At 34.0% G+C, this 21,284-nt stretch overlaps 1 protein-coding gene, 1 long non-coding RNA gene and 1 pseudogene across 2 annotated transcripts; all 3 read left to right on the forward strand.

The window, feature by feature from the left end:
• The first annotated feature begins 8,769 nt into the window (after positions 1 to 8,769).
• On the forward strand, positions 8,770 to 9,292 carry LOC120270940. Its single transcript, XR_005539722.1, has 3 exons — positions 8,770 to 8,792; positions 9,063 to 9,129; positions 9,227 to 9,292. It is a non-coding gene; the product is annotated as an uncharacterized LOC120270940 (long non-coding RNA).
• A 3,956-nt stretch (positions 9,293 to 13,248) lies between these two features.
• LOC120270380 (surface protein-like) lies at positions 13,249 to 16,541 on the forward strand. The gene is made up of 4 exons (XM_039277377.1): positions 13,249 to 13,317; positions 13,964 to 14,029; positions 15,494 to 16,332; positions 16,454 to 16,541. The coding sequence occupies exons 1-3, from the start codon at positions 13,249 to 13,251 to the stop codon at positions 16,208 to 16,210; spliced, it is 852 nt and encodes a 283-aa protein (XP_039133311.1). The 3' UTR covers positions 16,211 to 16,332; positions 16,454 to 16,541.
• A 2,447-nt stretch (positions 16,542 to 18,988) lies between these two features.
• LOC120270381 lies at positions 18,989 to 19,840 on the forward strand (annotated as a pseudogene).
• The last annotated feature ends 1,444 nt before the right edge of the window (positions 19,841 to 21,284 follow it).

Genomic DNA, 21,284 nt, shown 5'->3' on the forward strand with positions numbered 1-21,284 from the left:
AAAATTTTTCCATGGAACGTTTTTCCATGGAAAATTATACATAGAAAATGATAATCGTTTGATTGGCATAATTTTTCATATAATCAAAAATTTCTAAGGAAAACCAGATTTGTTTGTTGATTGCTCTTATTTCCACGGAAAACGAAACATTTTCCGTGGAAACTCTCATGTCGTTGCGTCGATTTTTCCGGAAAAAGTCACATTTTCCACGGAATCATTATTAAAATTATAAACAACCTTCACGTGGAATCGAATCTTACAATCAAACGCCATGGGATCTGCTCATTGCGTAGCTGGATATTTTATCAAGTTATATAATTTTATCTATAAAATAAAATTTAAAAAGAAAAGGGAAAAACTAAAAAGACTATTTTAAAATTATAAACAACACTATGTGGAATTGAATCTACAACATCAAACGCCGCGAGATCACTTCCCACATAAATTTATTTAAAAATATTATCCGGAGCTTATATAACTTATCTTTTTAAATAAAATTTAAAAGAAAAAGACAAATTTTTCTTTTCAATTATTAAATGAAAAGTTATTTTAAATATTTCAATCGCAGACGTTTTTCTATCATCTTACATAACCACTTGACTTTTTCCCTGAAAACTTTTCGCGCTGGGCAGTGAAAAATTTTCCATTAATATGAGGGAAAATAAGGTCACGTGACAGAGTTTGTGAAAAAATTTTCCAAGGAAAGAAAGAGCAATCAAACACATAGACATGAAGTTCACTATTTCTTCAAAAGTTTCAAACTTTCTTAGTTCAGCGAGAAAAGTCTCAAATTCTCATTGAAGTAAGAACTCCTTAACAACCATCAACAATGTAATTTTAGCAAAAAAAAATAATAAATTTGAGAAACTTCAACATTTATTCATACAACCAAATTTTAAATCTTCAATTTTCTAGTAAAAAACTATCTCCAAGTTATATAAGAAAAGAATAAACTTTGAAGAAACCAAAAAAAACTAGCATTTATTTATCTAAAGCCAATCTATTATGTCTTTTTTCCCAATAAAACAATTTAATGTTATTAGTAGAGTGAACTCTCATTTCATCTCCACATAAAACAAAATAATACAAAAATAATTCAAAATAAACACTAAAATTTTTTTAAAAAAATAAAGAAGAAGACAAATCTTTTAACTCTAAATTGAAAAGAAAGATTAAAGATGAGGAAACTTAGGTAAAAGAGAGCAATATCCTAATTACTAGATATGATTCACCCAGTGAAAACTCTTTCCTAATCCTACTTAGTCCTAGAAGTCTATGGCACACTTCATCAAGTTCACAAACCTTTTCTTCTGTGTTCTTATTGTTAAGGCACAAGTCAAACATATTATCAAGCCTAATTCAACCTAGAGATGAAAAGCTGATAGGTTAGAACCAAGTTATTTATTCAATTTTCACAATATTAGTTATTTTCAACACTTATATTTTTAATTTGTCTCTAATCTAATCTTTTAGTGCTTACAGAAATCAAAATGAAAGATATGGCCACTAAATATCACTTTGCCCATTACTTTTTCTTTTCTTTTTTTTCTTTAAAGAACTTCTACAAGAATATCCTTTATGTTGTTTGTAGTTTGTACAAGATTTTGTAAGTTGATGCTCTCACAATGATCATCACATCATTGTTTTGGGTCCTTATTACTAATTTGAACCAATGCATAACCAAATGATGAATGATGTGAATTGAATTGTCATTTCAAATTGGAAATCCAACTCAACATATTTGGTCATATCTCTTGTAAACAAATGTGGAAAAAACCTAATATCTATCAACATACATAGGCTCTCTATGATTATTTTTCCTTGGATTTTCTTGTATTCAATTGATTTCCTGACATTTTGATATTGGAAATAAAGATATCCTTGGTATTTTTTAAAAAATATTTGTTTATCTGGAATTTAAAATCAAAACAAAATCATAATTCAAATCTTTTATTTATTATAATATCAAGATAAAAAATGATAAAAAAAATTATCTATAATAACTACTCGTTGAGAATATGATAATCATCATCTCAATAACCAAAAGTAGACGACATGAACGTCCTTTTTACCCCAGAGATATAATAAAGTAAAATCATCTTGTGACCTCCATGAAGAATAACTTATATGTATGAAACACGAGTAAAAATCTAGGTAGGTGATAGTACGATGGCCACATCTCATTTTGGGTACTGAATGTTAATTTATATCTTTTTGGGTATTGGACATCAATTTCTTTTCATTGGTTGGGTACCCATTGGTTTTCGGTGAGAAATTGCTTATGTGGACACTGTAATAGCCACGTGGATGTTCGTTTGACACATCAAATGCATTATTGGGCATGCCATGTCATCAAGCCCACCACATCATCCAAACTTCGCCGCTTCAGCCTTAATTTACTTCCTTTCCATGGAATCACTGCAGTAAGCCCAATAACAAGGAAGAAGAAGGTCCATAGATTCCACAAGATTGAAGGAATACAAGGCAATGCATATGCCTCTCTCAAGTTCTAACAACAAGAAGCATGAACAACAAATCAAGCTCATTGCAAACAACCCTAGATCCTACATTCTCATCCAAACATAATGGAAAAACAATGAGAAATCAAAAAAGATAGAAGTGTTTACCTTGCCAGACTCAAGGAGATGGAAAGAATGAAGTTTGGGGAATCAATCCATCAAAGGGAAGTGGAGGATCATCGAAAGTTGTCTCCTCCTCCAAGAGATGGCCAAGAAAATGAGAAGAAAAGAGAGAAGAAATTATAAAAAAGAGGTTTAGGATAAAAAATACACAAATGACCTGGAAACACACAATGCAAGGAAGCCTCACATAGGCTGTGCGGACCTCAGACTTGCGGCTGGGAATGACATAGGTTGTATCATTTTGCACAGGCTGTGCAGAACTGAGCTCAACTAACATTTAAAGGTTCAGATCCACACAGGCTATGTGGATCTCCCTCTTGATAAAATCTTGAGGGTTAGAATTGGCGCAGGCTTTGTCGTTTTGCATAGGCTATGCCGTTTCGCACAGAGTATATGGATTTCAGCCCAATAAAAAGATTCAAGACCAGAGATGGCACAGGCTGTGTCGATTTGCACAGGCTTTTCTAGAACCCAATTACAAAGACTATTCTATAAATACAAAGAGTATATGGATTATCATTTTCACCCACCTCTGAAGTCTATATATTTGTGCTTATAAATGTTTTCCTTTGTTAAATAATTTTATTTTATTCTCCTAGATGAATCAACTTAATTTTCTTCCATAATCCGGATTCAAGGTTCATACCAAATACTGTATTGTTACTCTACAAGAAAAGTAAATACAGAGAATAAATTTGCAAGGAAATACTTTATAGGGAAAGAGTTTCTTTGCAAAGTACCTAGCGGACCCTGAGAATGATTGGATGCAGTAGTATATGTATATTGCCTTCATTTTTGCTTTGAGCCTCGATGGTATGAGAGGATGGAGTTCGAGCTTGGTTTTTTTATCCCAATAAGCTGATCATTTACAAATCTCAAAGGGACTTTAAAAGAGTAGCCCCAAGGGGAAGAAGTAATAAAATGAAAGAATTTTGTATTTAAGATCAGAACCCCATACTGACTGACTGTCATTGTATTCAAAATCAAAACTAAGTGCTAACTGACTGCCATCTCAAAGAGTAAAACAAGGATAAAATTATCATTCTATGGGCAATTACATGATGCCTCTATAGAAATAATATACTAGAAATGCTTTTAATAAAATGGTTGTTTTAAAAACTACAAAACTAAGAATAAAAGCGTAACATCATTACTACAACGTCAGAGATCTAAGTACGTAAAAATGGAAAAAGCCAAGAATAAATAATATTTGCACAACAACGAGCATTCAATCAAGATGTAACCATAACAATTTTTTGTTTTAAAAGCCCTATAGGCATGGTTCACTCTTTCGACAACTCAGTATTGGAATAGCAAGCTTGGATTAGCATTGGAAGATCCTCCCACAAATAACCAATTATAGAATACAAAATCAGCAAAAATAACAAATAATGCTATGATTGGGCTATTCCTTGCCAATCATTACTGGTTCAAACTAAACATTCTTTTAATTTGTTTTTTTAAAAAGCCGCCTTCTGTTGATGCAATAACAACGAGCGATTTCACTACGTCCCCTTCTCATGCGATACTGACAAGTGACAACCACCCCTTGCTCTTTATTTTTTTATTTATCTATTCTTTTTATTATTTTGTTTCATTTTTATTTTTGATATTTAAATCAATGCCAATATATATACACACTCTATACACCATGTTTTCACTAGTATTGTTCTTGTTATCCACCACCCTAACCCAAGCGACTTCCAACGATGTACAAAACCCGACTCCAAGAACTTTTGTCACAGTAGATGTCTGGCCTTTTATCAAGTATGCCACAACACTCAACGGAGCCGCAAACACAACCCTTGGTTTAAAGCTACGTTCTTTTGTTAATGGAATTCTCCTTTGCTTCCGGCTCTGAGCTTCAAAGACCGCAAAAAGAAGCTCAAAATATCAGCTAAATAATTTTTAGTTATTTATTCACAAATATATATATATATATATATATTAGTAATGTAATTGTTAACATAAATTATTTTTTATTTTTAATTTTCTTCAAATTTACAATTTTATTTCACTTCCAAGTAAATATTCCATCAGTAGTTTGTTTATACTTTTTAATTAAAATTATTTGATTTTAACCAAATTTTAAATTAATTTCATATTTGGAATATATGGTAATAATTAATTGCATATAAGATTAATTTTAGAAGAATACAATAGAATAAGACAAAACCGATTTAAAAATATTTGACTATATATATGTGTTTATTAATGTTTTTCTTTTTTAAATAATTTTTATTTTATTCTCCTAGATGAATTAACTTAATTTTCTTCCATAATCCGGATTCAAGGTGCAATTTTGTATTTAAGACAGAACTCCATATTGACTGTCATTGTATTCAAAATCAAAACTAAGTGCTGACTGACTACCATCTCAAAGAGTAAAACAAGGATAAAATTATCATTCTTTGGGCAATTACCAGATGCCCTATAGAAATAATATGCTAGAAATGCTTTAATAAAATGGTTGTTTTAAAACTACAAAACTAAGAACAAAAGCATAACATCATTACTACAACGTTGTAGATCTAAGTACATAAAAAATGGAAATAGCTAGTAATAAATAATATTTGCAATAACACCAGGCATTCAATCAAGAAGTAACTATAACAATTCTTTGTTTTAAAAGCCCTATGGGCATGGTTACCTCTTTCGACAACCTGAGAAAAATTGGAATAGCAAAGTCCGAAATATATTAATTTCATTATTGTTTGATAGAATATGTGGAGAAGCTATCCAATAATACTAGGCTAGATTGATCACTCATTACTTACTCAGATTTACCCATATAGAAAGTGAGAGGTTTTCCACTCTAGACCCTACACTACAAGAAATTGTTGAATTAGAAATGTGAATTTAGCAACTGCATGTATTCTCGCTATGCATTTTATAACCGATTAGCAACGGATTAGACCGTCTGTTACAATGTTACAAACAAAATTTAGGACCGTTTCAATTTTTAAAACGTAAATGTCATCGGTGGCTAATCCGTTTCTATTTTAGAACGGATAAAATCTTCGTTTGTAAATTACCAACAGAATTGGAGTCCGTTTATAAAATAGTAACGGATATAGACATCGGGCTTTCACAATTAGCAACCCGACTATAATTCCGCTTTTGTAAAAATACCAACGGATTTTTAATCCGTTTGTAAAATAGTAACGGATTACATATCGGTTTCTAAATATTAGCAACGGATTCAAAATCGGTTTGTATATCACCAACGGATTAATAATCTGTTTGTAACTAGTAATGGATCCAAATCGGTTTCTAAAATATAGTAACGGATACAGACATCGGTTTCTAAAATTAGCAACCGAATAGGATTCCGTTTGTAATGTACCAATGGATTTCTAATCCATTTGTAGAATAGTAAATCTGGATTACATATCGGTTTCTAAAAATCTAGTAACGGATTAATATTCGTTTTAGTACATTACCAACGGATTTTTGATCCGCTTTCTAAAAACTTAGCAACGGAGATTGGATCCGTGCTAAATTAGCAATGGCGTACTCGCTTTGTAAAGTTATATAGTTATAAAAATAAAAATTTTAGCTTTTAGATGATTTGAATAAATCTATCCATATATATGTATAAATAATAATTGTAATCATGAAAGAATAATAATTTTTAAATAATTTTTATGAATATATATTAAGTCCTTTAGATATGATTAATGTTACATATTATTAACTATGAATATATTTTTAGGATACAAAGGACAAAAATTATTTGTAGACTAATTACTCAAGACCAATAATTTTCTTAAAAATATATATGACAATAACTTAAATATAAAAATAGCTATAATAAGTTTTCCAAACAAAATTAGAATATTTTAGATTTTGTAAATGTATTAATTATTTCAAGAGAAAAATGAATGTTAAAAGATAAAATATACATAATTTTAACAATAATTACAACGGATACTATAATCCATTGGTAATTATTGAACGGATTTGTAATCCATTTGTAAAATAGTAAATGGATTGCACATCGGTTTCTAAAATTAGCAATGGATTACTTTTCTCGCTTGTAAAAGTAGTAACGGATTATGTATCGTTTCTAAAAATAGCAACATAGTAAGAGTCGGTTTGTAAATTACCAACGGATTGGTAATCTGTTCGTAAAATAGTAACATATTACATATCGGTTTCTAAAACTTAGCAACGATTTTTGGTACTGCTTTTGTAAATTAGAAATGGCAATGAACTTCCATTTCTAAAGTTATATTTTATTAAATAATGGTTTTAGGATGATTATAATAAATTTATCCATATGTATAATATTCGTTTTATAAATATATTATGGAGATACGATTTATAAGATTGGGATGTAATAAATATTAGATTAATTAGGTTTTAAATTTTTGATTATATTTTTTGTATTTTGACAAATCAATTGAAGTGGTTATTATTTTTTGTTTAATTGCAATCATGAATGAATAATAATTTTTAAATAATTTACCTTTTATGAATATATATTAACTCCTTCTAGATATGATTAATGTCAGTAGATTATTAATATTAGTATATTTTTAGGATAAAAATGACAAAATTATTTTGGGACTTTTTAATTACACAAGACCAATAATTTTCTTAAAGATATATATGACAATAACTTAAAATATAAAAATTTAGTTATATATTTTTGATTGAATGATTTTTTAAAATTTTAAATATTATAAATAATAATAATAATAATAATAATAATATAATAATTGTAATAATAATATTATTATTATTATTTAATTATTTATCACAAACGGATCGATCCGTTTGTCTTCACACGGATCCGGATCTGTTAAGCAACCAGATTCGGATCCATTAATCTGTTTTCCTTCCTTGCTACGTTTCTTCTCTCCATCTCTCATTGTGAGCTCCTAGAAATCAGGAGAAGCCCCTTCTCTTCTCCGCTTCCGATTTCTCCAAATCTTCGTGTGTTCTTTCTCCAATCTCGTAGTGCACCCGGCGCCGTTTCTTCTCTCCATCATCGCTTCCCTCACGGTGCACTCATCATTGCCACACTTCGCTGAATCGCGTGTTCTCCTTGGGTTGGCGGAGCCGGAACTCCAGCAACTCGGCATTGATTTTCAATCAGGTAAAATCAAAACCCTAGTTCTACAATGAAAGAAATCATGGAGAACTTGCTTTGTACTTTTTAAGTGATTGTTTATTTTGGTTTTCCTTTTCAACCAAAGTTATAGAGGCAACCATTTACTATAGTTACTTGCTTGGAGAGACTATTCAAGAAAAACTTGGCGCCTCTCTGATCCCTCATTATATTGTATGCATCTTATTATTGATTTTCTTTTTGTTCGTTTGTTAATTTGAATTTGATGCCTGTCAAAATGTAGTCCATCCAGTTGAATTTTTAGAATTTCTATATCTTGCTAAGATATTGTGATCAATATTTCACCATGATTCAACCAGGTATTAATAAAATTTATGCATGTTTCTCTTCTGATGGTTGATGATTTTTAGCTGAATCAATGTATTATATGGCATGAATGCTTGAAAATGGTGAAAGCAAGATCTTCAAACAACTAGTATACTGGTGCGTATGAGACCAATAGTCTGCCTATTAATTTTTGAATATATACATGGATAACTTGACTATATTTTAAATAGTTCATGTTACAAATTGCCAACTCTAATTTCTAGGGCTCTAAAATTTATATCATTGTGTTCTCTGACCCTCACTGATTATATCAATTCTTACGTTCACCAAATGTTCATAGGTTATCTGTTGCAAAAGCTTTCTAAGTGATCTTGTGGCATTGGTCATAATTGTTAGACATATATAGAGGCATAATATATATTTAAGGTCATGTCATGGTAGTGCACCGGCTGGACAGTTTCTCATACAAAATCACTCTGTGGAAAGAGAAAAATTAACTTTCTTTTGAGTACCGCTAGAATGAATTTTCCACTCAGGGGAAGATGGTTAATTTGAAACATCATGCTTACTGATTTTCTAAGCATCATACCAGAAGGTTTTGAGATCATGCACCATGATTCATTTGCCAGATCAAGATAGATTGGATGGTCTCAATGATGGACTTAAAGTTGACTAACTCTCTTGCTTTTTTCTTAACAGCATATTTCTCGGTTCTTTCTATGAATTGTGTGTTTCAAGGAAAATGGGTAACTTGACTTCCCATTATTATTTTCTAGACTCCATTGCATGTATATATCCAAAATGGTCACAAAATGGGTAACTCTGACTTCATTATTATTTCAAGGAAAAATGGGTAACTTGACTTCTCATTATTATTATAAATTAAAATTGTATTCTGCTCCTAGGCTGCCTTGGCTTATGTGAGTAGCATGTATCATATCATGTTTGGGTCTTGGAAGTCTTGATTAATGGAATTTGTTTTCGCTCTTGCTGATAAATCTTTTCTGTTGGTCCAGCGAAGAACTAACTTCAGCAGCATCTTTGGAAGCTATTTATAGTATTGCTCAGACTCCTGAAGGAATTGTAAGGTCTTAGTGTGACTACATTAAGTTTTTCCATATATGCTCACTGAGTGGCTGACTTCAATAATCAAACCTACTTGCTGCATGACTTTATTTAGAAAATCATCTTACCTCATGGAAGTGAAGAGTCTGTCCGGCTTAAAGTTGTAGCTGCCCATTGCTCTCTCCCTGGTATGAATTTTTGATGAGTTCTATGCTTGGTGTGTACTTGGTGGTTTCTTTTTGTGTACATGTGGTTTTTTATGTTGTTCGTAACTGTAATGCATTATCTTTTAGTCTTTGGTCCAAGAATACTTTTGGTGCCTCTAAACTTCTTAAAATTAGTCTTCTTGCTAAACTAAATTCTATTGATATTATTGGTGAAAGCGGACTCCCTTTACTCGAGGACGTAATCCACGCTCTTTTTCCATGTCCGCAATGAACTTTTCACAATTCTTAAGGTAGAAGAAATTTCATCGAAACAATGATCCAGAATCACCCGGCTCGGAGAAGGAGATTCCAACACGCTTTTTCCATCGAGTTGCTAATGGTAGAAAAACTTAAATCATATCTCTCGTGATCCTTCACAATAACTCAATGGATCGATGGAATTGATCAAATTGGTAGAATCTTTTCTCGATTATTATCGCTCTCTTCTTGGAACCCCCATTCCTAATAGGTTCCTGCTCGATCGGCATTTCCTCTTCAACTATAAAGCAAGGATCGATCTTTCCCACTTGAAATTCCTTTTTACCCTTAACGAAATTAAACAAGTCAGATTTGGTCTCAACCCCGATAAAGCTCCGGTCCGGATGGCTTTTCCTATTCTCTCTATCAAAACATCGAACCCTTTCTTCAAGATTCATTAGCCAATCTCTGCGGGGATTTTTTGAGGGATCTTTAAACCTTTGAGCGATAATTGGATTAATATTGCTCTCATTGCTAAGTGTAACTCACCTGGTGAAGTTGCGGACTACCGACCGATTAGTCTTATTAACTCTACTTGTAAAAATCATCTTTAAGATCCTTGCCATTCGACTTTAGCATCATCATCGATGCCCTCGTGGATGATTCCCTAACTGGCTTCATCAAAGGAAGGTGCATCATGCGACAACATTGTTAGTGCCCAAGAAGTTATTTCTCAATATGCGTAAACGGAAAACCCTTGGTTATGTTTTTCAAAGTTGACTTTTGCTAAAGCCTTTGACACCTTAGATTGGAACTTTCTTCTCGATGTTCCGTGCCGCTAGAGGATTTGGACCCAAATGGCTTTCTGGGTCCATGCTATTCTTAAGATCGCCAAAACCCAGCTCATCATCAATGGATCTCACTTATGGTTATGCTCGATGCAAAAAGGGGATCGAGGCAAGGTGATCCCTTTCCCTCCTCGCTCTCGCCTTTCGTCGCCGATGCTCTAAGTGCTATGTTTTCTTATGCGCTTAGATCTAAAGTTCTTATCGGTGTCCCTCTAAATCAGATGGATAACATATGCCATTTTCAATATACTGATGACCTTCTTATCTTCTCTGCTGGAGGATGGATGACCTCCAAATCATCAAACTAATCCATTACCTTTTCGAGGGTCCTCCGGTTTATCCATTAATTACTCGAAAAGTTGTTTGTACTCTACAAACTGCGGCTTCCAACCACATCATTCCTCTGCTAGAATCCTAAACTGCTCTAGAAATTGTCTCCTATCACTTATCTTGGGATCCCACTTCTCTCGGCCTGGAGACCTAGAGCGCTTAGACCGAGCTAAGCTCACTAGTATAGTCCGCTCTAGACTCACACCTTGGAAAACAAACTACTTATCTCTGGAGGCGTCTTACTCTCATCAACTCGCTTTCCACTGCTCAGCTCTATCGATGTCAGTCTTCAAACTTCCCATTTGGGTTATCAATGAAATCGATAAAATCCGAAGAGACTTTCTTTGGAAAGGTCTGGACTTGGGTCCCAAAGGCATCGATTGATCACCGGAGCAGATCACTAGACTCGTGACATGGGAGGTCGGGGAATCCTCAACCTCAAGGAATTTAATAAAGCCTTGCTTAGGGAAGTGGTGGTGGAAATTATCCCTGTCGCCCAAACATTGCTTTGGCTAAAAATCATCCATCAAACTATTCTATCGACGATCCAACTAATCTCTTTGTTTCACACTCCACCCTAGAAGCAAATCTTTCTTTTCAGGGGTGAGTGACTTCCATTTTACCCACTTCGCCTGCCTCGCTTAAACAAATCCATCGGAAGTGGGTCCAAAGACTTTTCCTCTAGTCTCGATCGCTAGCATCGCTGGGCTTCTACTCAAAGATCTCTGGCAGTCCTCTTTCTCATCAGGTCGTCTCACCTTGCATCACTTTAAGAGAATTTACCCATTTTCTTTACAGTCCAGAGACTCTTTTCCCCTCTGTTTCTCCTGATATGCTGAATCTGCTTCTGGAAATCATCCCTAACTGTTCTCATATCCAGGATGACATTAATTTTTGGGCGCCAGAAAAAAGTGGGAACTTCACTGTCAAATCTTTTTACAAATTCCTTATTGATGGTGGATCGCGTAGCTCGCGATTACCCTTTATTTCTGGAAAATCCGTTGCCTTAGTAAAATTACCCATTTTTGCTTGCTCGCTGGAGAGGACAAAATCCTTACACTAACAAATCTTTTTAAGAAAGGGTGTTTATCTCACTACACCTCAGATACTTGTGTTCTCTGTCACAATGCTACTGAAGACCTGAATCACCTTTTCCTCAACTGTGAGTTCTCCAAACGTATCTGGGATTTCTTCCACCAAGCTTTAGATTCCATTCCTCTCCCACGATCGATTCCCTCACTTTGGACCACCCGTCACGCCTTCCCTTATTGCTTTGCACCGAATTCTTTGGGACCTTATTTCCCGCGCTGTTCTGTGGAATATCTGGATTGAACGGAATACTCGTATTTTTCAAATGAATGCTTTACCTCATTATTACATTATTTCTAAAACTATTAATATGTTTCTTTCTTGGTTCTCAGCGAGTCTCGATAGGCACCGACTTTTCACTCAATGAAGCCTCGTAGAAAATCAAGCGCTCTCTCAACTTTCTCAGCGCTAGAGTTCCTAACCCAGCTGGCGATCGATCATGACCACGCCGCTATACAGGAGTAGGGGTCCTAGATTCCTTACTTTGCGTGAGCTTCGAGATGCAGACGACATTTCCCACCTGCCTGCCTTTATCTGTATTTTCTCCTTTTTATTTTATGGTGTTATGTTGTTTTCTTTGCTTTCCTCACCTGTCTAGTGAGGGTTGACTCTTCCTTATATTTCGTTTTATTTCAATAAATCGTGGTTTATCCACATTTAAATAAAAATTTGATATTTTTTTAATTACTATTAGGCATCTTTTTTCAGATAGAAAAAAACTTGTACACCTTATTAAACATTATAAAAATAATATTTACTTTATATCCCTACAAAAAACATTTAAAAAAAGATAATAAATAAATAACTAAAAGAGATAAATAAGTAAAAATTGATTTATAAGAATATATTAAGTAAATATTATTTCTAGAGGAATACAGTCGAAAATTACCCATTTTTTTGAGGGGGCTATTAAAAATCTAGCCATTTAAAAATTATGAAGAAAAACATTTGACGGTTCAGATCATTTGATGGGCCTCCTCGAGATATGAATACTGAAACCCGCCATCTATTTAAACCAATTGATAGCTTCGCTATCTCATTCGCGCTCTTATGAATCGATCCATTTCCCAAAATCCTCTCTCTCTTCTCCGGCGAATGAATGATCGGAGCTCCGGCGATCTCGCAGCAAGTGCAGGCCAAAGCGAAATCCAAAACCTGTCGATTATTACAGACCGGATCGAGGAGTTCTGGAAGAAGAGGACCCTGTGCATCCCGGAGGTAAATTAATTAGGGTTCTTGATGTTTTCTTTTCTATCGAAATCGCTTATATATGGTTTCTTTTTATATGGTTCTCTATTGAAATTGGAACCTTTCTTGTGGTTTTTTAGGGCAAAGGAATTAAGCTGAGGGACATCAAGAAGGGTACATTGATCTTTGTGGAATAATTCTTTTTATCTTTTAATTCCTGGATGTATGATTCATGGTGGTTTGAATATTAGCAAAATGATGTGATTGTTTATGCCCTGATGCTCGTTCTTAATTTGAGAAAAAGAAAGACTGATGCTGATCTTGATCTTTTTATCTTTTCATGGAATGTATGATTCTTGGTAGTTTGAACATTAGCAAAGTGTATGATTCTTAGTAGTTTGAATATTAGCAAAATGATATGATTTTTTATGCCCTGATGTTTGTTCATAATGTTGAATTCTTTAGTGTCTTTAAATTTGAAAAAGGGAAAGGCTGATGCTATTCTTCGATGAGTTCATTTTACTCTGTCTTTATCTATTCATGGAATGTATAATTCTTGGTAGTTTGAACATTAGCAAAATGATTAGATTTTTTGTGCCCTGGTGTTTGTTCACAATGTCGAATTCTTTAGTGTCTTGAAATTTGAAAAATAGAAAGACTGATGCTGTTCTTTGATCTTTTCATGTTACTCTCTTTTTATCTTTTCGCAGAGTGGATGATTATTAGTAGTTTGAATGTTGGCAAACGATTTGATTTTTATGCCCTGATGTTTCGTTCTTAATTGTTGAATTTCTTCAGCTGTCTTAAAAATTTGGAAAAGAGGAAGACTGATGCTGATCTTCAAGACTTTTTAAAAATGTAATCAACTCTTGTGAGATCTATTTCATGGGATAAAGGCCAAGGTAGAGTTTCTCATATGTTGTGTTTCTTGTAAAGCTGTCGGTTAATTTTGTTCAAGTTTTTATTGATCAATCGAAACTCATTTCTCTTCAGGACAAAGATCTGAAGAGAAAATATACTAGATTTCTCTGGGATTTTTTGTTGGGTCTTCAAGGGAAGGTAATTTTGCTTCCTATTTGTGGTGATAGTTTCAATTTTCTGGCATGATATTTAGGGTTGAAAATTTATTTATGATGTTATTCATATGTGAAGCAAATCTCTTTGGTTCAGAATCTCTGTGTAATACGCAATACCTTGTTTTTGATAGCTTGTTTACATGTGAATCAAATTTCTCTTTGTAGAAAAGATAGGAGAAGATTAAATAGAAAAGTTGCTAAATGTAAATAATCTCAGTTTTTGAATTTCTGTAGCCTGCTTGAAATGAGAAATGTGAAAGCTGGAAACACTAATGTTGCTTAATTAGAAACTTTATTTTATGACTTTTTCCATTTTAAATATGAACTATGAATATTCACGAGTCAGCTTGTCTGCACTTTGCAGAAAGAGATCTCACAAAAGTTGATTGCATTTTTAAAACGTCCCTCATGTTTTTAGGAACGCTCAACTTGAGTGAAGAAGAGGTCTTACTCCTACTCATAACATTGCTATCTTTGTTAAAATTAACTTGCACAATACATTTTACATATATCATCTTCCCGCATAATTTAGAGTTGGTTTTTGCACTAAGTAAAGAAGCTCGAGAGAAGAAAACAGCTGTTGGTCAGCCAACATTTGGTGAAACATCTTCAAAAGGAGATGAGGTACTGAAATTCATATGATTTTGCATGTTTATCTAAAATTTTTTGAATTCCCAAAAGCAGAAATTTCCTTTGCTTCGCCAACATATAGAAATGGGATTTTAGCCATTTTAATTTTAACTTTACTCTTATGCTTTTTTTGATGCCTTTGAATCAAACCATCTGTTATTCACTTTGTAAGATGGAAGCTCTGGATATGCTGTGCATATGCTATAAAGACATGTTTCTAGTTGTCACTTAGGTAGTGCAGATGCTTATTTTTTCCTTTCAGTTGCAGACTATGAATCGGTTAACAGACACCATCACCAGCTCAAGTTCACAGATAACCTGGATGCTTTAAAAAAAAAATTGATAATCACACATGTAAAAATGCATGATGCTCTAGCTGAGAAATTTTTGTTTTAATTTTTTGACACTCTGGCTAGCTTGTTCTGTAGCTACGTCTGACATCAAGTGTTCGTTGATTTTGTGGAACTTTTGGAGAAAGGATTACTAAATGATAGATAATATATTCAAAATATAAAATCTGTTTGTCACTATTTACCTAGTGCCCAATGCTTTGATAATATTTGAAAAGGTCATTGTTGGTTGTTCATGCAATTGTGCAAATGTTCTTGTTATTGTTCTTTAAAAAGCTCAGATTGCAGTGCATGTTCATTGAAGTCTCCAAAACAACCTTTTAACAAGCATATCATTATTTTGGTCAAAACAGGTTCATGATGAGGATGAGGATGAGGAGGAAGAGGCGGAGGAGGAAAAGGAGGAGGAGGAGGATGAGGAGGAAAAGGATGATGTTGATGAAGAGTGGGAAGAGGACGAGGAATAGGATGATGATTATGATGGTGTGGAGGAGGAAAAGAAGGATGAGGAGGAGAAGAGTAAGTCGCTGGAGTCAAAAAATTCATCTGATGATGATGATGATGATGATGATAGCGATGACGACAACGATGAGTGTGTGCCAACTGAGATAAAATATAAATATGATGGTGATGGTGATGGTGATGGTGATGGTGTTGAGAGAGTGTCATCTGAAACAAAAGATGTAGGTGAAGGTGATGAAGCTGCCAACAGTAATGAGAGTGTACCTACTGAACCAAATGGTTCTAATGCCAATGATAGTGGTGGTGATGAAGTGCCTGCTGAGACAACAGATAATTCTTATCAGGCGAGTGTTACTCAGACGGTTGATTTACTTGCAGACAATGACATGGATGAGAATGCATTTCTTGAGATGATAGATGAACTTGGTAGCAATGTATTAACTGCTATATATGACATGGATGAGAATGCAATTCTTCAGATGACAGAAGAACTTGGTGGCAATGAGTTACCTGCTGTATATGGCATGGATGAGAATGTAATTCTTCAGATGATAGAAGGACTTGGTGGCAATGAGCCTGCTGAGAGAAATAATGCAGCTGATGATGGCAACCACAATGAAAATATTGATCAGAATGTGGCTGCCGAGGCAAATGATGCATCTGATGATAGTGGTAGTGATAGTGATGGTGATGATGATGCTTTTTATATCCAATGGAGATGAGGAAGATGATGGTTTTTCGGACGATACAAAAACTGATGAAGTTGAGAAAGATGGTGGTTGAGAAAAAGTCAGACAGAGAAAAAGGAGCTTACTCCAAATCTAATGTTCCTACACAGAAAAAGGTAAATAATTGATCGACTGTTCAAGTTTGTGATTGAAATAGATTTGACACAAACTAAAGATATTCTCTTCTTCCCTCTAATTTGTGTTTTGTAACTAACTGATCGACTGTTCAAATTGCAGGTAACTTGTGAGGGATGTTTTTTCTTTTTCCTGCACAATTGAGTATGTGGCCTATAAACTCATAATTACATTGCAATATTGTACCAAAATTGATTTCAATTCCTTTGATTCAATTAATATCATTGTGTTACATTACTGAATTTCACAAGGTGAAATTTTAACATGCAGGTGCACACTTTGTGCTTTATCCTATAGAAAGCATGAGATAGTGAACACAATCAAAGAGATAGCAACCAATTACATTATGATGCTGAATATCCTGTACAAAGACTCAGAATCTGTAACTTGTACATTTCTTATATAGGCCTGAATGCAACAATATCTAACGTGCACCAATTGCACCCTTACGTGAGCTTGGGGCTGTATATTTTTTGGTTTTGCTTATCTGTTGCAATTGGAGAATCGATCATAGATAGCCATTTCTTCAGTTGCATATACATTAGCATCTTTTTTGTGCCCTAGGCCTTGTTATATTAATGTGCCTTATTGTGACTATCCTGTTTTACTCTTCAAATACATCTGATGTACACTAAGGCCTTTATGTGAACAACTATTTCTTGTAGACATTGAAATGAATTGCTCAAACAAATACTTATATTCTTTTTGATTAGTTTGGTGCTCAGAATTTGCTTTCTCTATTGTGCATTTTTTTTAATTTGAATACTGTTATTTTGTTGTACCTTTGTTGTACCATTGTTGTTTTGTGGAAGATGGATGCCAAGGTTAACACTTGTTATTTATTTTGTAATGAGTTATAAAAATGTTGTCTGATGAAGTGTATTATAATTTGTGTGCTGGTTGCCTTGTCTAAAACATATGCTTAGGTTATTGTGGCCTTGAGTTCTTAGAGATATGTTTTGAAATAGGAGTGATAGATAAGTTCATTCAACAGATAGCATGTAGAGTTGCATTTGGTTGCAAGATTTAGTGTAGGTTTTTTTTTAGTCCCCATACTTTGCATTCTTTTTTCCTTTAATTTTTATTTTTGTGTTTGACACTTTTCCACTTACATTGTCAATGCGCTTTCAAAAAGAAAGAGAGTGAAGGAAGGAGATAAAAACGATTAAACCTCACTTGATAGTAAAACTCACTGCAAGCAAGAACTATATGTTTTGATTTGCAATACTTAAAAAAGAGTGACTAAAATTGACCAATTTTATTATAGAGAAGTGGTGGTTTATTTCTCTAATAAGCAGAAGATGTTGAGTTGGACTCCCTTTTAATGTAGTGGTTGAGGGTTCGTGGCTTGTCTAAATTATCAAATAAATAAATAAATAAAAATAGGGGTTAATTCATCATTAAACAAAATTGTTTATAGAATTATGAGAAAAAGTGTAATGTGCAACTTTCATTCATGAACACCATTAATCATTTTGTTTCCTATTATTTGAATTAGCATGGGAGGGAGCCACAATTCTATCTTCTCTATGGCATTGAGAGTCAATTATTTCTAATTTGAGGAGTTTAAACTGCAAGTATCACACCTTTACAAGTTTTCAATAATTCTTAGACTAAATTGGATATTCTTATGTGTAACAAAATTAACTATTTTTTCCGGCCTACAGCAATTCCTTAGACTAAGATGGGTATTTTGGCATGGAATGGGTTGTGGTGATGGATGAGGAGGCTAGTGAGAGCATCGGCAGAAGCCGAGTGGAGGAGTGGTGGCGAAGTTAGGTTCGGGGCAAGAGGACGAGGAGCTTGAAACCCTAATCCTAGTTGGGGGCTTGGGTAATGGGAGAGGAAACATAGAGAGGTTGAAGAAGGTCGCAAGAAGGCTATTGCATTGAACAAGAATGCGCAGTTCTTTCACAAGTTTTATCACATTTATATATATATATATATATATATATATATATATATATATGAGTAATGCTAAACAAATCCAACAACCTTCTTGAAACCACTCCCAAATGACATGGCATCCATGTCATCTATGATGTGGACTCTATTTCACATACACTCTCCTAGTCAACTTCTTAGAATAAAATAAAATAAAATACTAATCACCATCAAGATGCGTCTCCCCCTTCATCTCTCTTCTTTGATCACCATCATCTTTACATCCTAGTTATACTCACATGTTCAATAAATTTCTAAAATTATATTAGAAAATTTCATATTCATATTACAATTTTAGCTATTTTTATCAGGTTTAATCACCAGATTAGTTCCTGTATTTTTTTCTCTCTTTCCTTTTGGTCCCTGCACTCTAGATTCCTCAAATTAGGTCCCTATACTTTCTGAAATTGGTAAATCGAGTCCAAATTATAACTGGCGTTTCTTTTATCCGACGTGGCTTTTCTCAGAATAAAATATTATTAAACAAATTATGTGATGGGACTTCCAACCATTAATTATACAATTTTCTAATTTTTCGGGAGATGCTATATCGTACAAGTTCATCTATTTAATTAATGCCTATGCTTGAATATGACTAATTTAACCAATTTACAAAAACACAAAAAAAATTAAAATTTCAATAAGGCAAGCGATTAGCTAAGCCTATAAATAACAAGCAAAGCTTCTCATTCCATGCACCAATGGCTTCAAGCTCTGCAACTCCTCTCCTTCTCTTATGCCTCATCTCCATCTCCTTCGGAACAACTTGCCATTCATTCACCACTGAACAATTCGTCCAATGCCTCCAAAGCAAAACCTCACCAAATAACGTCTCCGAAGTCCGAACTACTCTACTTCCCAAACACCACTTCCTACACCACCGTCCTCCACTCCTCCATTTCAAATACCAGGTTCACCACCCCACAAACACCAAAACCCCTACTCATCATCACACCAACTCAGGAATCCCATGTCCAAGCATCTGTCCTCTGTTGTAAAAACTATTCTCTTTCCCTTAGAGTTCGGAGTGGTGGCCATGATTTCGAAGGACTCTCTTACCGAACTGTGGACAACCAATCTTTCATGGTTCTAGACCTCACCGACTACCGAAAAGTGACCGTTGACGTAGAGCATCGCACGGCGTTGGCCCAGGCCGGTGCATCTTTGGGCGACTTATACTACCAAATTGCCAACCAAACCACAACACTTGGATTCCCGGCGGGCACTTGACCCACTGTTGGCGTCGGCGGACAGATAGGTGCCGGTGGCGTTGGAACTCTTGTCAGGAAGTACGGACTCGCGGCTGACAATGTCATTGATGTAAGACTTGTGGACGCGCATGGCCGGATATTGGACAAAAATTCCATGGGAGAGAATCTCTTCTGGGCTGTTAGATGTGGTGGAGCAGCAAGCTTTTGTGTTGTTCTTTCATGGAAGTTGAGGTTAGTTCCAGTACCTCAAAATGTTACCTTGTTCAATGTCGTCAAGTCATTACAGGATGATGGACTAGATATCATCTACAAGTGGCAGCGCGCGGTCGCTTAATTACAATCTCCCAGAGGAATTGTTCATTGAGACTGTGATGCAAACTTCAACGAACGGTACCAAAGGAGCCGAAGTTTTCTTCAATGGGCTGTATTTAGAGAAGTCCAATGAGGCTCTGCAAGTGATGAACAATAAGTTTCCTGGGTTGCGGGTTGTCGGGTTTAAATATGTTAATAAATATTATTTTATTCTTTCTCTCTCTATCAATATAATTTGTTTAATAATATTTTATACTGAAAAAAATCACGTCGGATAAAAGAAACGGAGAAACTGACGCCGGTTATAATTTGGACTCAGATTTACCAATTTCAGAAAGTATAGGGACCTAATTTGAGGAATCTGGAGTGCAGGGATCAAAAGGGAAAAGAGAGAAAAGTACAGGGACTGATATGGTGATTATACCTTTTTATCAAGATCTTTTTCACCGTGACAAATTCTAGCAATACCGTATGTTTCACCACCAAATTCAAACCTTTTCATACCAAATCAAACAAAATGTGAATCAATAGAACCAATTCGTCCACGTGTCGATTCAATTTTCGGCAATTGAACAATGTTTGATGAGGGACAAAGAATGGATCTTTATATGGATTGCAATGTTTTAAAAATTTTCCATGACAAAAAAAAATTGATTATAAATTTGGCTACCAAATCTCATTATATATATATAAAAAAAAATAATATACCGCTATAGCAGCAGATCCAATATCATATAGACCCCATTTGAGGATGACTGAGGTATAGTTTTAACAATGTAGTTTGTGTAATTTCCAATAAATTGTGATACCTAACCCAAAAAAAATACTAAAATTTAACACATTTCATATAATACTCTTATTACCTTTATTAAATTAGTCATCTGAAGGACAAGTATGAAAAAACTAGTGGTGAACTATATTAACTACACATAGAAATTTACTTGAGTTTATCTAACCCGTTTTACCTGAGTCTATCTAACCCGTTTTAGCTCCTGCTCCCTCCTACAACTATACTCGAGAGTCGCTATTGCTTATGTGCCCTTTCGTATTTCTTGGGATGATGATTTAGGGTTTTCCGGTGAATTGCTAAGAAAACTTTATATATATATATAATCATATTTACTTTATATTCTTACAAAACACTTATAAAAGATAATAAATAAATAACAAAATAGATAAATAAATAAAAATTATTTATAAGAATATATTGACAAAATATTATCTTTAGAGGCATACAGTGGAAATTATTCATTTTTGAGGAGTTATTCAAACAAATAAAAAAATTTAAAAAAATTTAAAAATAAAAAAAGGAAATGTTTTAATAATATTACAAATTTAGAAGAAGTTTATACAAGAAAAAAGTTCAACGGTTCAGATCATTTGATGAGCCTCGAGATATGAACACTAAAACCCGCCAACAATTATAAACCAATTGCTTCGCTTTCTCATTCGCGCTCCTTTTGAAT

This window comes from Dioscorea cayenensis, chromosome 10 (assembly GCF_009730915.1).
Source record: "Dioscorea cayenensis subsp. rotundata cultivar TDr96_F1 chromosome 10, TDr96_F1_v2_PseudoChromosome.rev07_lg8_w22 25.fasta, whole genome shotgun sequence".
Lineage (NCBI taxonomy): Eukaryota > Viridiplantae > Streptophyta > Magnoliopsida > Dioscoreales > Dioscoreaceae > Dioscorea > Dioscorea cayenensis.